At 32.2% G+C, this 14908-nt stretch overlaps 1 protein-coding gene across 3 annotated transcripts in view; it reads right to left on the bottom strand.

The window, feature by feature from the left end:
- Positions 1–14908, bottom strand: part of TRIQK (triple QxxK/R motif containing) — a 98280-nt gene that overhangs the window by 8888 nt on the left and 74484 nt on the right. For all 3 annotated transcript variants that reach the window (XM_004283218.4, XM_033411703.2, XM_033411701.2), the window contains one exon: positions 4111–4196. In XM_004283218.4, coding sequence (XP_004283266.1) covers positions 4111–4196 — 86 coding nt within the window. The remainder of the gene's footprint in view (positions 1–4110; positions 4197–14908) is intronic.

Genomic DNA, 14908 nt, shown 5'->3' on the forward strand with positions numbered 1-14908 from the left:
ACTTTAAAAGCATTAAAATAAATTTGGTTTATAATCAACATGTAATTTTTACCTGGATATTGAAATTACAAATGGACATTTTATACAGATTTTTAGCTTTATAATTAGATTTTTTTAGATTTGCAAACTATAAAAATAAATATTAATAAAATACATGGGGTTGAAAGACTTAGTGTCAACTATTTTTGTAAGATTTGATTTCTCAATCTACTCTATCAATATAATGTCAAATTAAAGTGAATTTTCTCTGCTGCAGTTGGAATACTTTGGCATCTCAAAAGGGCATGGCAGCATCAGACAGGTTTCATTTATTTTCTTGTATCCACAGCTGTGCTCCCAGACCCATCTGGTTACACAGCTACTAATTTTAAGAGGATGTAATAAACAAGTGACACACAACTGCAAACTCCATCTGTCCTGTACAGTGGACAAAAAACTGTTCAACAGCAGTCACCATTCCCATAAGCTTAACACAAGACTAAAGTTTTTACTCTTGATTAGAGTCTGTGATTCTCATCTCATTGATAATCACCTCTAATTGCTGTTTTTCAACTCCTTCTTATCCTTTCAAACAGCTCTGTATCATCTTCATTGTACATTTTCAGAATATCCAGAGGCATGAAAAAGGGGTTTAAGGGTAGGAAGCAGAGAACATTCATAGAATACAACTTCAGAAGATCCATTAATTCAATTAAGTCTATTCAACATACTATGGTGTAGGGGGTGAGGCTTCCGAAGTATTGGACGAGGAGGTACAGCAAATCATTTGTTTCAGAATGTCCCTATTCTGCTAAGGAGATAAGTATTGTGGGGACTGCATACTTGGAGGGTTAAAACTACGGTAAAATTTGAAAATACTGCTTTCAGAATTCTGGTCACACTAACCATAACTTAGAGACCTACAGGCATTTATGACTCTCCCCACCCTTGGCCATTTTTAGTTTTAGATCAGGAATAACAAAGAGAACAAAAATAATGCTTCCAGCTGGCTCAACCCAAGGGGTTGTTAGCAGGATCTGGTTGCCATTTGAATATTTTATTTATGTAACAGATAAATCAAATTTCTGATCCTTATTTTTTATTATAATTACTTGTTTCAAATAAACTACTTAATAAACAAATATAGATTATCTTTTTCCTTCTAAATACTAGGAAACACAGGTTATTTGCATTCTAAAAAAATTTTCCCTGATGTTGCAACTCTTGAAAAATAATCTTCAAATTGAACAGCAACCAAATAGCAAATATTAGTTGTGCAAATAATTTTTAGGTGGTACTCATTACTGGGTCATAAATTATGACATTTTGTTTATATTGGTAAAAGACACGAACTAAAAATAGCTTCTCAATAGAAATAATTCCACATTTTGAAGAAGTGATATTCATATCTTATTCTGAATCATTACTGTTCCCTGAAATTTTCTATCACTAAACATACATTTATAAAAAAGCACTAGAAGCCCCTATTGTGTAATTTTTATATCTCTAATCCATGATTTCTCAATCATGTGATTTCTTGTAGAAATTCCTCCAAGATAATTGTGTCTTATTCATCTTTTTTTCCACAGGTTCTACAACATTGTAATGCTCATAGCAATTTCTAAATAAATGAAGGATTGAGTCAGATTTATATAATTTATGTACAAGGTATATTAAAATTATGTAATGTTTTGAAAACTTTACAGCAATAATATCCATAATACTATCTTCACAGCAAAACTGAAAACATTTTGTAATATGTAGTATAGTAACACAAAGCAGACTTAGTTGAGTAGGGGATCTTTAGGCCAATGACAAACATCCAAGGACAGTCTTATTTATGCAAACCAGTAATAGCTAATTCAAAGAAATATTTATGTTAAGTGTATTATTTAACTCTTCTGACTATACTGTGAGGTAAATGGCATAAAATCCATTTTACAAATGTGCCAGTTTAGACTCAGCTAGATCATTGTAACAGTAAGAGGAGTCATGTGATTCTAGGCCTCTTTCGTGTTCAGTTTTATCATTGCTGTTATTTTCCTATTCCTTGCAGCTGTTCATATTTTCTGTAGATTTAAATTATTTTAAAAGCATAGCAATGATTCATTCTAAAAAATAAGTAGTAAAGTGATAAAATATGATAACATTATGGCCATCCTGTATTAACTAGATAAGAGTCAAACATGTTTGATGTTCATTAATCCTTAGTTGCTTCTCTGACATTATCAACATGGATAAAATCACTCACTGGGGAAATTAAATAGCATTAAATGGCAATTGCTGAAAGAAATTTCGTTATTTAAAATACTATGCTAAAATGACAAGGCAATCAAAGTTTGACAGGGCAAACTAATTAGTATGCCAGATTTGAAATGTAAAACACCTCCATGGTTCTGATTCTAAAAAGTTTCCTATTATTTTAATGGGTTCATTACATAAATTTTCAAGCAAAGTAAACAGTGTTTAAAGATAAGGTTTTTGTTTTTCACAGGTTTACAAATCAAAATGATATGCTAGTTTATTAAAAAGGAGCTGTTTTTGATGTCAGAAACTTTTCTGTACATACTTTAAATCATCAATGAAACCTAAGAACAATTTTTTTCTCATAAAAGATAAACAAATTCTATATTGTTTTTAAAAAGACATTAGATTGCACTATAAGGTAGACTTATACTAGGAATATGGTTATTTCCTCAAGTTAAAACCATAGCAAAATGAGCAAATGAAACAGAGGATATATACAGGAAAGTGGTATACATCAATAAATGCATGGCTGCACTATTTTTCAAATTCTAATTTGCAGCTGCTCATTATACTGTGCCACAAGTGGATTGTGCTACCCCAATATTCTTCTAACAAGACAAAAACAAAGCCCTGTATTGTGAAAGATAAAAATAAGTGACATATTGCTTTCCTGGAAAATGACAGACAGTGCTCTCATTACAAGAGACAATCATCAGGTAACTAACTGCAAAATAAGAAACTAACCACTGGTTTTAGAAAGTTTGTGTCATGGAAATAATTTTAAAGATGAATGAAATTTCACATGAAATTAGAAGAAAACTTCAAAAGATTAATCATCTCTCTTTCAAACAAAAAGGCAATTCATTTTTTTTTTTTTCTTTTTCTTCCATTAAAAACTGACACACAGCACTAACTGAGGAGATTGTGCTGTGGAAACATACCGCAGCACACAGCAATGCTTGATCAAAATCAGTATCAGGAGTAAAAAGAAGGCAGTGTTTTGTGATCATAATAGCAAATTCTGGAAGACAACCAAATATATCATCTGGCAGTTCAACAGCTGTTACAGCTTGGTAGTAATACCTTGGCATTTGCTATAAGCTATAACTTAGAAAAATTGATTTTTCATCTGCCAGATAAAACCCAAAATCTCCTTTTAACATTTTAATATTTAAATAAAATATAGGTACTAGTCACTTTACTTTTGCACATTTGACAGTAGAGCTGTCAAATTAATTTTTCTATTTATAGTTTAATTTTACTCTAAACACTTGGCAGAGTTGACATGGGTAATAATGTAAATGTAATTTTGTTGAACTTCATTGTGCTAGCACATTGGATTAGCATCTGCTAACATCATTCTCAGTTGCTTTTATCCCTCTTAAGCAGTTAAAACACTGGTTTTCTAAAAGAACAAGTTTGGAAACATCATTAGAATTTCATCATAGGGAGTACTGACAACAAAAATAATACACGTGTAAAATTACATATATTAATGATCTAAGTATATACAATTATAATTAAAAGTTAAACAACCATAAAATGAAACTTATTGCAAGTGAGAAAAGTTTTTGATCCAGGCCACGTATATCGCTGAAGTGTTTGAACAATAAATACAGTAGCTAGAGAAAAAGTAAATTGCAACTTTAAGTGTAACTGTCTCTCTTAAGTGACATTAGGTCTTATTCTAAGACCTAATAAAATCTTAGAATGGGAAGGATGTTTCTCATTAAGTAAATTCTCTTTAAAAGCCTTTAATCCTGGCATTTGACTTAGATTTTGAAATGTCATAAAACATTTAGAATTCAACATTTATGCAATCCAGTTTTAGAAAATGAGATGGCATGCAATATATCACATTTTAAAGTTATCAAATACAGGTACCTTTATGCCTATTGCTGTTTTCTTTGCTTCTGCTTTTAATTTGGTTGCTCGTAAAATAGGTTTGGTTTTTTTATAATCCTGTTTACCTAGAAAGAGATAATTTCAGACAATGAGCTATAATTTAAGTTTAACGGCCATCTGAAATGTCAAAGAACCTTTAAATAGAGTAAAACTGGGAGACAAAGTTGCAAAGTAATTCCCAGTTATGGAAACCATAAACTGGTCACCCTAAGGTCAATTTTTCCTTCTCTCTTACTTTTTCAGGAAGAAGATTTGACAGACATCTTTCATTTGGTGTGAGGTGAATATCAACAAAGATAAAAAATTCTTTTAGAGAATAAGATGTTTAAAGCAAAGAGAGTAAACCTTAGAAGCATTTGGAGACAAATGTGGAAATAAATGAAATTACATAAGATCCCTTTAAACAGATAAGATTAACTCTGTCTTCATAATTGAAGAATAACAGTTCATTAGAAATTTATTTTATTATCGATATATTAAGTATTCAGTAATCAATCTGAGAAGTATCTTCAAAGTAAGAAACTAAAGACTGATCTGTAAATAACTTTCAGTTGCTGAATTCTTTAGAAAAAAGTATTTAACTTTTGTTTGCTCTCTGTGGAGGACAGAATAAATATGGCTAGATAAATGATGAAGGATAGCTATATTTAGACATTAGTTTCAATGTTCTTTACCACATTTAACAACCAAAAATGAACAAAACTGAGTTAGTGTCACCAAATTTGCTTTTTTGTGTGTGTGTATACCACCTGGTGACCCCACTAATGGGTAACAAAAGAGCTATTACACACCCTGTGAGGAAAACAGATTTAACAATAACAACAACAAAAGCATTGACTAGAATAATATACTCTTTTTGTTAACCAATCTGTTAGCTAAGAATTGGGTCCAATTAGTCTCAAATATAATCATATGTCATTCTGAGTGGGAGTTAACATTTGACCATATAATCTCTTCAACTATTTTATATTCTTCTATTTGGCCTTGTTGTTTCCATTTTATTCCCTTTCCTTTCAAAGATCAATTACTTTCCAAAACTTACCCCTGTAGTCTATCAAAATAATACAACTGCTAACTTTAATTTCCACATCTTCCTCACACTGAAGTAAATCTGAAAGCAGTTTATCTAAAGTATACCATCAAAATTTAATGTGCAATATATTTTTTAATGTGTTTGCTAATGATTCAAAAGTACCTTTAAAATTCTATATAGATTTTTAGAGTTAGAAATGCCAGGGAGAAGTGAGACAAATGAATGGGAGGATGAAGAAATGCTATATCTGTGTTCATTAGACACATAAAAGTATTTATTTGGCTGAAGAGCTTTTTTTTTTTAAGAAGTGTGTATGCTATTTCCTTAACTGCAATGGTATAGCAGTCATTCTGGATCTATGAGCATGCAGCACCTTAATAAATATTATTTGATGATGGGGTTTAATGATCCAGAAATGAGCCAATTGTAAAAATGTATATCAAATGATCTAAATTTAAATTATGGAATGAACAAATACAGAAAAATATTACTCTGACCCATTTTAAATTAGCAACATTTAATTTTGCTGAAAAAATCTTGACAAGTGTTCACTCTGATTTCACATGTCAACAGTCAAACTATTCATGTCATTATTCCTGCTGAGATATAAACAGTTCAGAGCAATGAAACTGGTGACACATCAAATGTCTCCACTCAGGGTTACAAAGCAAGTTTCTAATGAGACCCTAAAAAGAAATTTCAATATTATAGATTTGAAGCCAAGAAGTCATTTCTTATGTTATATATGCCCTATAATAAACTCTGGGTGCAACAGGGACAAAATAAACAAAAAAAGAGATTATCTTAACCAATCTGCTTTTTGTAGACATATGCAATATTCTGGATGATGTGTCTGTCATAAAGCAGATTCAAATATGCTTAAAAGAGTCAATGTTAAAGTGAGATTTTATCATTCTACTTCACTTGCCATTGGTTAAATAATGTGTTCTATTTCAATTCAAGTCCTATAATCTCTTAAAGAATAATACTTCTAAATTTATATTAAAGTTGATATGAACATTTGAAGCAGTATTTATAATAAAAAGACAGTTTTAAAAATTATTACACACCTCATACTTCTCCAAAAAGTGCATCTGTCATTAATGTAGCATTCTCCTTGCTGACTGTGATATCCAAAAGTATATATTGCAAAACGTGGTTTCAGTCTACTAAGTGAAAACGTTTACAGGGGCATTTGTTAAGTTCTTTATAACTAAAACCAGATCTCTCCATTATACCCAAAAAGATATTTAACATTTTAATTTTTTATGGCTTCATGAAAAATACCTATGCGCACATGATTGTAAAAAAAAATATAAAATAAGAAGCTCCTGCCTTCTGAGTACTTACACCCAGGAAAAAACACATTTATGTAATCTAGATTTCATATGCAGACAGCTTTTTAAATACAATTGGATCTGATTTTGGTTATATCAATAATACGATAACAAAAGTGGCAATTTAGCAATTGCTCATTACATTTTATATGAGAGAAATTCGAGCCTACAAAGCCAATATGGGACCTCAATCATCTCGTTTCTCTCTTCTCAATTACACCATTCATCACAGTTCTGTATTTTAATTTCCTATGACATAGTTTAAGTAACAAAAGCTTTCTCCCCCATCTCCACACTTTCTGATGGACTGATTTATGCTTCCTCCCTCCAATATGATCCTATTATATTATTTCATTATATTTTATTTTTTACTTATCATACAGTGAATATAACATTTTTTTTCCTTTTGGTATACAGTTCTATGAATTTTAATGCTTATGTATAGATCATGTAATTACTACTATAATCAGGATATAGAAAAGTTATATTATTTCAAAAAACTCCCTGGCACTAACTTTCTAAACTCACCCTCCTTCCTACCATAATTCCTGGCAACCACTGATATATTGTCCATTTCTATAGCTTTGTCTTTTCAATAATGCAGCAAAAATGTGACAAGCGCTTCTTTTATTCAGCTTAAGGCCTTTAAATTTCACCCAAGTTGTATGTATCAGCATTTTATCCTTCTCTATTGCTGGTTAGTATTCCATTATAGGAAGGTACCAGAACTTGTTTATCCATTCACTCATTGAAGTACATTTGGGTTATGTCCAGTGTTTGGCAAGTATGACAAGAGCTACTATAAACACAGGTATGCAGGTTTTTATGTGAACATAAGTTTTCATTTATCTAGGGTAAGATTGCTGAGTCTTATGGTAAGTATATATTTAACTTTGTAAGAAATTGTCAAACCATTTTTCAGAGTGTTTGCATTCTCACCAGCAATGAATAAGAGTTCTGATAGCTTTGCATCATCACTAGCACTTGGTATTATTGTATCTAGGTTATCTAATTTTTTAGTGTACAATTAATTGTTCATAGTATTCTCTTATAATCCATGTTATATGTGTAAGGTTGATAGTAGTTACACTGTTTTGTTACTGGTATTAGTAATTTGTTCTTTTTTTTTCCTTAGTCTTAACTACAGGTTTTTTCAATTTCATTGATCTTTCTAAATAACAAATTTTGGGTTTTGTCGATTTTTTTCTACCATTTTTCTGTTTTGTATTTTGTTTATTTTCACTCTAATCTTTCTTATTTCCTTCCCTCAGATAGCTTTGAGTTTAGTTTGCACATTTTTTTCTAATTTTTTAGATAGAAATTTAAGTTATTGATTTGAAACCTTTCTTCTTTATTAATATAGTCATTAACAAGTATAAATCTCCATCTAAGTACTGCTTTATCATCATTTCATAAGTCAGCAAGGAGAAGAAGAAAGTTATACACAAAAACACTTGTAGATATATTTACCTATGCAGTTACTTTTACTGGTGTTAACTTATTTTTTCTGTTTGTGGATTCTACTAACTGCCTTATGCACTTTCATTTTAGCCTGGAGGACTTCTTTTAGTGTTTCTTATAGGGCAGGTGTACTACTGACAAATTTTCTGGTTTTGTTTATCCAAGAACATCTTGATTTCTCACTTTTTTGAAGGACAGTTGTGCTAGATGTAGAATTTTTGGTTGACGCTCTTTTGCTTTCATCACATCATATATAATGAATTACTTTTTACTTTCTGCTTTCAAGATTTACTCTTTATGTTTGACTTTCAGCAGTTTGACTATGATGTGGCCAGGTGTGGATCTCTGAGTTTATCCTTCTCAAAATTTTGTGAGGTTCTTGGATATACAAATTAAAGTTTTTCATCACATTTCAAGACGGTTTTTGTCTTTTGAATATTCTTTTTGACGCTCTCTCTTCCTCTTCTCATTCTGGAACTATTATTATGCATAGGCTGGTATGCTAGATAGAGTCCTATAGGTATCTATGGCTCTGTTCATTTTTTGTCATATCTCATTCATTATTTTTTATTCATGTTCCTCAGACTGGATAATCTCAATTAACCTCTCTTCATGTTCCCTGTTTCTCCTATAAGTTCAAATCTACTGCGAAGCCCCTCTAGTGAAATTTTTATATTGGTTATTATATTTTTTTCAAGTCCAGAATTTCTATTTTTTATATACATAATTTACATTTATATAATAATATTTTCTATTTGTTGGTACATCATTCTCATACTTTAATTCTTTAGACATGGTTTTCTTTATATTTTGAACATATTTTAAATGGCTGATTTAAAGTCTTTGTCTAGTAAGTCCAAGGTCTGACCTTGTCTAGAGATGCTTTCTATTCTTTTTCTGTGTATGGACCATAATTTGCTGATTTTTTTGTGTGTTTCATAATTTTTGTAGAGAACAGTTTTCTACAAAATGTTATGTAGCAACAGTTAAATAATGTAATGTGGCAACTCGGCCAAACAGATCTCCCCTAGGATTTGTTGTTGCTGCTCTTTGTTCTTCTTTTGTTGGTGTTACTGTTTGTTTGTTTAGTGACTTTTATGGTCTAATTCTGTAGAGTCTGTATTCTTTGTTATATGGAGTCACTTAGCTTAATGTTCATCTAATAACTGGACAGGTATTTTCTTAACTGTCTTTTACCAATATATCTTCCAGGTTTGTTGAACAGGTGTTCCATACTTTGACAGGACTTTATAGTTCTGCATTAGCCTTCACTTCCTGCTAGCTTCCTCAAGGTCAGCAAAGAGTGAGACCTTATGGCCTTTCCAGGTCTTTACTGGACATGGCATAGTCCTGCACAGGTTCATGACTTTCTAGATTCCCAAGAATCTATGTCAGGGATTTAAAAAGACACTATGAACATCTCATTGCCCAGTTTTAAAAACAATTTTAGGTCAGCCTTATGCTAGCCCCAACTAGTAATGCTGCCTCAGGTAGTTGTGATGTTAAATGCTTGCCACTGATTGTTTTTGCCAAATGCCATCAGGAAAGGACTCTTCACACAGAATGAGCTCTAAGTCAGGTCAAATAAAGACAACTTCTGAGAATGGGGATTTTCAGTAAGCTCCCAGATACGTCAAATAGTGATAGTTCTCAGAGGATGGGATTTGGGGTAGCTCCAAACACATTTGGCCTCTCCAGTGACTGCAGGCTGCTGTTTTTCATGACTACTATTGTTGCAAAGCTGAGGAGGGGAAGATTGGATTAAGGCAAGTTGAACAAAACAAAGCTTGATGTTCTTACTCAGAGTCAGCTGTTTTTCTCAAATAAACACTCTTTGCACTGTTTTAAATTTTTTGAAAATTTGTAGATTTCTGAAAAATTTGATTTTGACAATTTTTTGTCATTGTTCTTGCTTTTATAGAAGAGCAGACTTTTGAGGTCCTTACTTTCCATTCAAGAAGTGCTTCTCTTCCATCCTTTTACCTTTAATCTCATTATATTTGAAGTGAATTTCTTATCTACAGCCTATATTTACATCAGTTTATAAAATTTCAACCTGAAAATCCTCTGTCCTTTTATTGGTATGTTTAAACATATACATTTAATGAAACTATTAATGTATTTTTATTTAGGTCTACCATTTTATCTTTGTTTTCTTTTTGTTTCCTTTGATTTGTTTCTGTTTCACTTTTCATGCCTTTTTAAGTTATTTGAACATTTTTTAATATTTTGTTTAAATCATTTATTGTATTTTGATATATCTCTTAGAATAATGTTTCAATAGTTTCCCAAGAGATTACAAAATATACATTTAACTTTTAAGAGTCTAATTCAAATCATATTTTATTCAATTTCCTTTTTTTTTTTTTTTTTTGTGGTACACGGGCCTCTCACTGCTGTGGCCTCTCCCGTTGCTGAGCACAGGCTCTGGACGCGCAGGCTCAGCGGCCATGGCTCATGGGCCCAGCCGCTCCACAGCATGTGGGATCTTCCCGGACCGGGGCACAAATCCGTGTCCCCTGCATCGGCAGGTGGATTCTCAACCACTGCACCACCAGGGAAGCCCCAATTTCCTATTTTTAAAGATATTCTACATTTAAAAAAAATTTAACATGCACAATCCAATACATTTCACATTCTAATATAATGGAAACAAGCAGTACATTGCTTTGCAGTGCTAGTTTAACTAGTTGTTGTTTATCTCTTTTGACTTTGCTGTACTTATATTTGATCTTCTTGGACATGTGTCATAGGTTAGGAAAGTTGTTTCTATACAGTTGACTTTTAATAATTCAGGACTTTAAATGTCCACAGACAAAGAATTATACAAGTGAATATACTATTGTAGCACAGATGCATTTTCCTTAAAAATGCTAGACAAGACACTGGTGTTCCTATTTGATGCATGTTCTTATTATAGCTTAACTGTTTTGCAATAAAAAGTGAGAGGCACATGCATAGTTAGAAGGACTATTATACTTTGGTTACTGAAACTTTATATTCATGATAAAAACTGCAGGTTGTCCTTAGATAATACCTGTGTTTTAGTTCTGGAATAAAATTTCTAACTACTCTTCTCTAGAGTTTTGTGTTCAGTTTAGTTGAAGAGTATGCTTAAATTGCTAGATCTGTACTATTAAAAAGTTACATTAATATTGTAACTATTTATTTGTATTAATAGAATTTTCTTGATACTGTAAAACCAAAACAAAGTACAGGAATAAAACAAAGTTCAGGTTGATAAATGATGACAAATGTCACTCTTTTTTTTTTGTGGTACGCGGGCCTCTCACTGTTGTGGCCTCTCCTGCTGTGGAGCACAGGCTCCAGACGCACAGGCTCAGTGGCCATGGCTCATGGGCCCAGCCACTCCACGGCATGTGGCATCTTCCTGGACCGGGGCACGAACCCGTGTCCCCTGCATCGACAGGCGGACTCTCAACCACTGTGCCACCAGGGAAGCCCACAAATGTTACTCTTAATCCTCAATCTCAATTACTTTCATCAAAACAGCCATAACATTCCATTTGATTTTCTCTAAAATAATGACATATTATATCTTAAACTTATGAGACATATTTATAATAATGAAATGCCACCTTTTGTATGTTTAAAATAAAGTTGCAAAATTATTATTCTAGTAAAAATTCCATGATATGGAAAACTATTTTTATGGCTTAGTAAGAATATAGATTCTATTATCCATTATGTATAAGACTTAACAATAAATATATATTTAGATGACTGCATTATTAATATTGCCAATACAAATAGAAAATTTCTCTGAAATCACGACATTGAAACTTAAAATTCCTTCAATACAATCTGAGATTCTTAATAGAGAGTGTGTGTTTCTGTCAATATCTCATTATAAAGCTTCTCCCTTTGCATGTAAAATCCAAGATCATTTTGGGAAGAAATATAAAAGGCCGTCCCCAAATATGCTAGTGATACAGCTAAGTAATGCACTTGGAACAATAAAACATATTAACTTTCGTGTTAATGCCTGGACTTACCATAACTTATATAAGGGAAAAATACACTTAGAATGTATGAACTTTGCTATTTATTCTATAATAGAATTTAGTAATTTTTTTTTCAAAATTAATCTGGACTTAATGCTGAAAACTGGGCATTTCAAAATAAAAAACATTAAAGCTTGCATTTTCACACAGGAAATCTGTACTATAAAATTGCTCTTTGAACAAATATTAGCAACTGATTATCAAACCTCTATGAGTATATACACATAGCTATTGAGTACATTGTAAAATCTCTGACATAAGGTTACTTTGGCTAGCAAGTAACAAAATATTGTTATCCATAAGGAAACAGAAAAGTTATACCTATGTGTTTATATATCTATATATAGATATATTATTACTACTACTATTATTATTATTTTCACCTGTATCCAAGCTCTTAATTGCATGAGACATTATTTTTTATTGTTAGCAGATAGAGTTGCTAGAATCTCTGAGAATAGTATTGTAAATAGTATAACATCAGGACATATCACCAATTATAATTTTTCTTAGTTAACCTTGTACCTAAGCATAACTGAAAATGTTCACTTATGGTCATAAGAATTCTTATATCTTATTTTCTTAAGCAGTGCTTTCATTCATTCATTAAAAATTATTGAGCACTTACACTATATAGAAACAGTGTTCAAGGTACTGAAAATAAAATAGTTTGGCAAAACAGACCAAATGCCTATTATCTTGAACCTTGCAAAAAGATGGATAATAAGCAAACAAAAATAATGGTTCAATTTGCTAGGTAATGAAAAGCACTAAATAGAAGAATACATTTGGCAAGCAGCAGAAAACAAAGGAGGGAGATGTATTGTTTCAGATAGAGTGGTTAGGGAAGGCCTTCTTGGTAACATCACTTGACATTATCATTTGATGTCACTTAACCAGGTACTTGAATGACGTCAGGGAGGAAGTCATGTGGATAACTGGTGGAAGCAATTCCAAATACTGGGAACATATTAAGTATAAAGATTCAGAAAACACTAACTTCTGGAGGGGGCCAAAATGTCACTGAAGTCTCCCAAGTCAGAAAGAGAGCTTAATAGGTAATAAAAGTAAAAAGTTCAATTTCTGATGTCAGGCTCAGTGGTCCAGAACCAACTGTCAATATATGAGTATATAGGTTCAAATGATAACCTTGGAAATAGGCAGGATCTTCAGCTTTGTTCCCTGATATGTGATGTGAGAACTTTTGAAAGTAAGAGTGAAGTAGAAATATTAATCCCCTTGCTTACTAAAATGGTAAATCAAAGGGAATGCATATTCCTGGAGAAGTTTCAGAAACTGAGTATATCATCAAAAACAAAATATGTGGGCTTCCCTGGTGGTGCAGTGGTTGAAAATCTGCCTGCTAATGCAGGGGACACGGGTTCGAGCCCTGGTCTGGGAAGATCCCACATGCTGCGGAGCAACTAGGCCCATGAGCCACAACTACTGAGCCTGTGCGTCTGGAGCCTGTGCTCCACAACAAGAGAGGCCACGATAGTGAAGAGGCCCGTGCACCGCGATGAAGAGTGGCCCCCACTTGCCGCAACTAGAGAAACCCTCGCACAGAAACGAAGACCTAACACAGCCAAAAATAAATAAATAAAAGATTACTCTAAAGAAAAAAAAAACCCAAAATATGCAATTACACTGATTATTTTTGCAGATCTATTTATTTCCTCACTGTGGCTAGTTGGTCTTGGAGACTGAGTACAATTAAATATAAACTTAATGTAGAATTTTTTTACTGTACTTACCATAGCAGAATATAAATGTCCTTTGCACATGGTCACAACTAGCTAATTAATCTAGCCAATGCATTTTTCTAAATTCTGATCACAGATACCACAAGAGACTATCTGCCTTTACTGGAAGGAACAGCAGTATACTTACAAACCTGCTTTTAAACTATATCAACTCTCTCTCTAATGCTATAATCTGATTCCAATAGACCAACTGCCTCACCAACCTGCAATATATCACAAGGACAATAAGACATAAGCCCTGGAGAAGATATGAAAACTGCCTGAGATGCCTCATTCATATCTATATCTATATCTATATCTATATCTATATCTATATCTATCTATATCTATCTATGTCTATATCTGGGAGAAGAAAGAACATTCTGTCAAAAATACGGAGACTTATCAACTAAATCTGATTCATGGAAGTCCACTGATTTAGAGCATGTCAAGATTATCTCCAAGAAGAAAAGGTCAACTTGCTGCGCTTTGTGCTCTATCTACCATTAAGAAGGGAACATAGGTACAACTTCTTAAGAAACTGGCATTACTTGATAATGTCACATATCCATACCTATAATCCAACATTTTTCTACTGGGTATATATTGTAGAGAAAAACTCTTGCACATGGAACAGACATGTCTGAAAATATTTATAGAATCGTCATAATAGCATTCATAGGAAAAAAACTGAGAATCATGCAATTGTCAAAATGAGTAGGATAGAAAAATATTGATATAGTCATATAATGGAATGCTATAATGCATAGAAAATGAATGAACTATATCAACATTCATCAATAAGAATAAAACTTAAAAATATGTTCAATAAGAGCAAGATACATAACAACATATACAGCATGATTTCATTCATATAAAATTCATAAACTAAAAAATATATTGCTTAACACATATCTAGGTAGAAAATTCATAAAACAGAATTAATACAAAATCAAGATAGTGGTTATCTCTCACACGTATAGAGGCATAGAGGGTGTAGCAATTGGGAAGGTGCATAAAGAGGCAATCTAAGCTACTGGTATATGTCTAATATTTAACCTAGATGATGGATACATGGTTGCTCATGTTGTTAATTTTTTTAATCTACATGCATATTTTATATATGTAAAGAACCTGAAAAGCTGCTAAGACATGGTACAATAAAAGGTTCTCCAGTAG

Source organism: Orcinus orca, chromosome 17 (assembly GCF_937001465.1).
Source record: "Orcinus orca chromosome 17, mOrcOrc1.1, whole genome shotgun sequence".
Classification (NCBI taxonomy): domain Eukaryota; kingdom Metazoa; phylum Chordata; class Mammalia; order Artiodactyla; family Delphinidae; genus Orcinus; species Orcinus orca.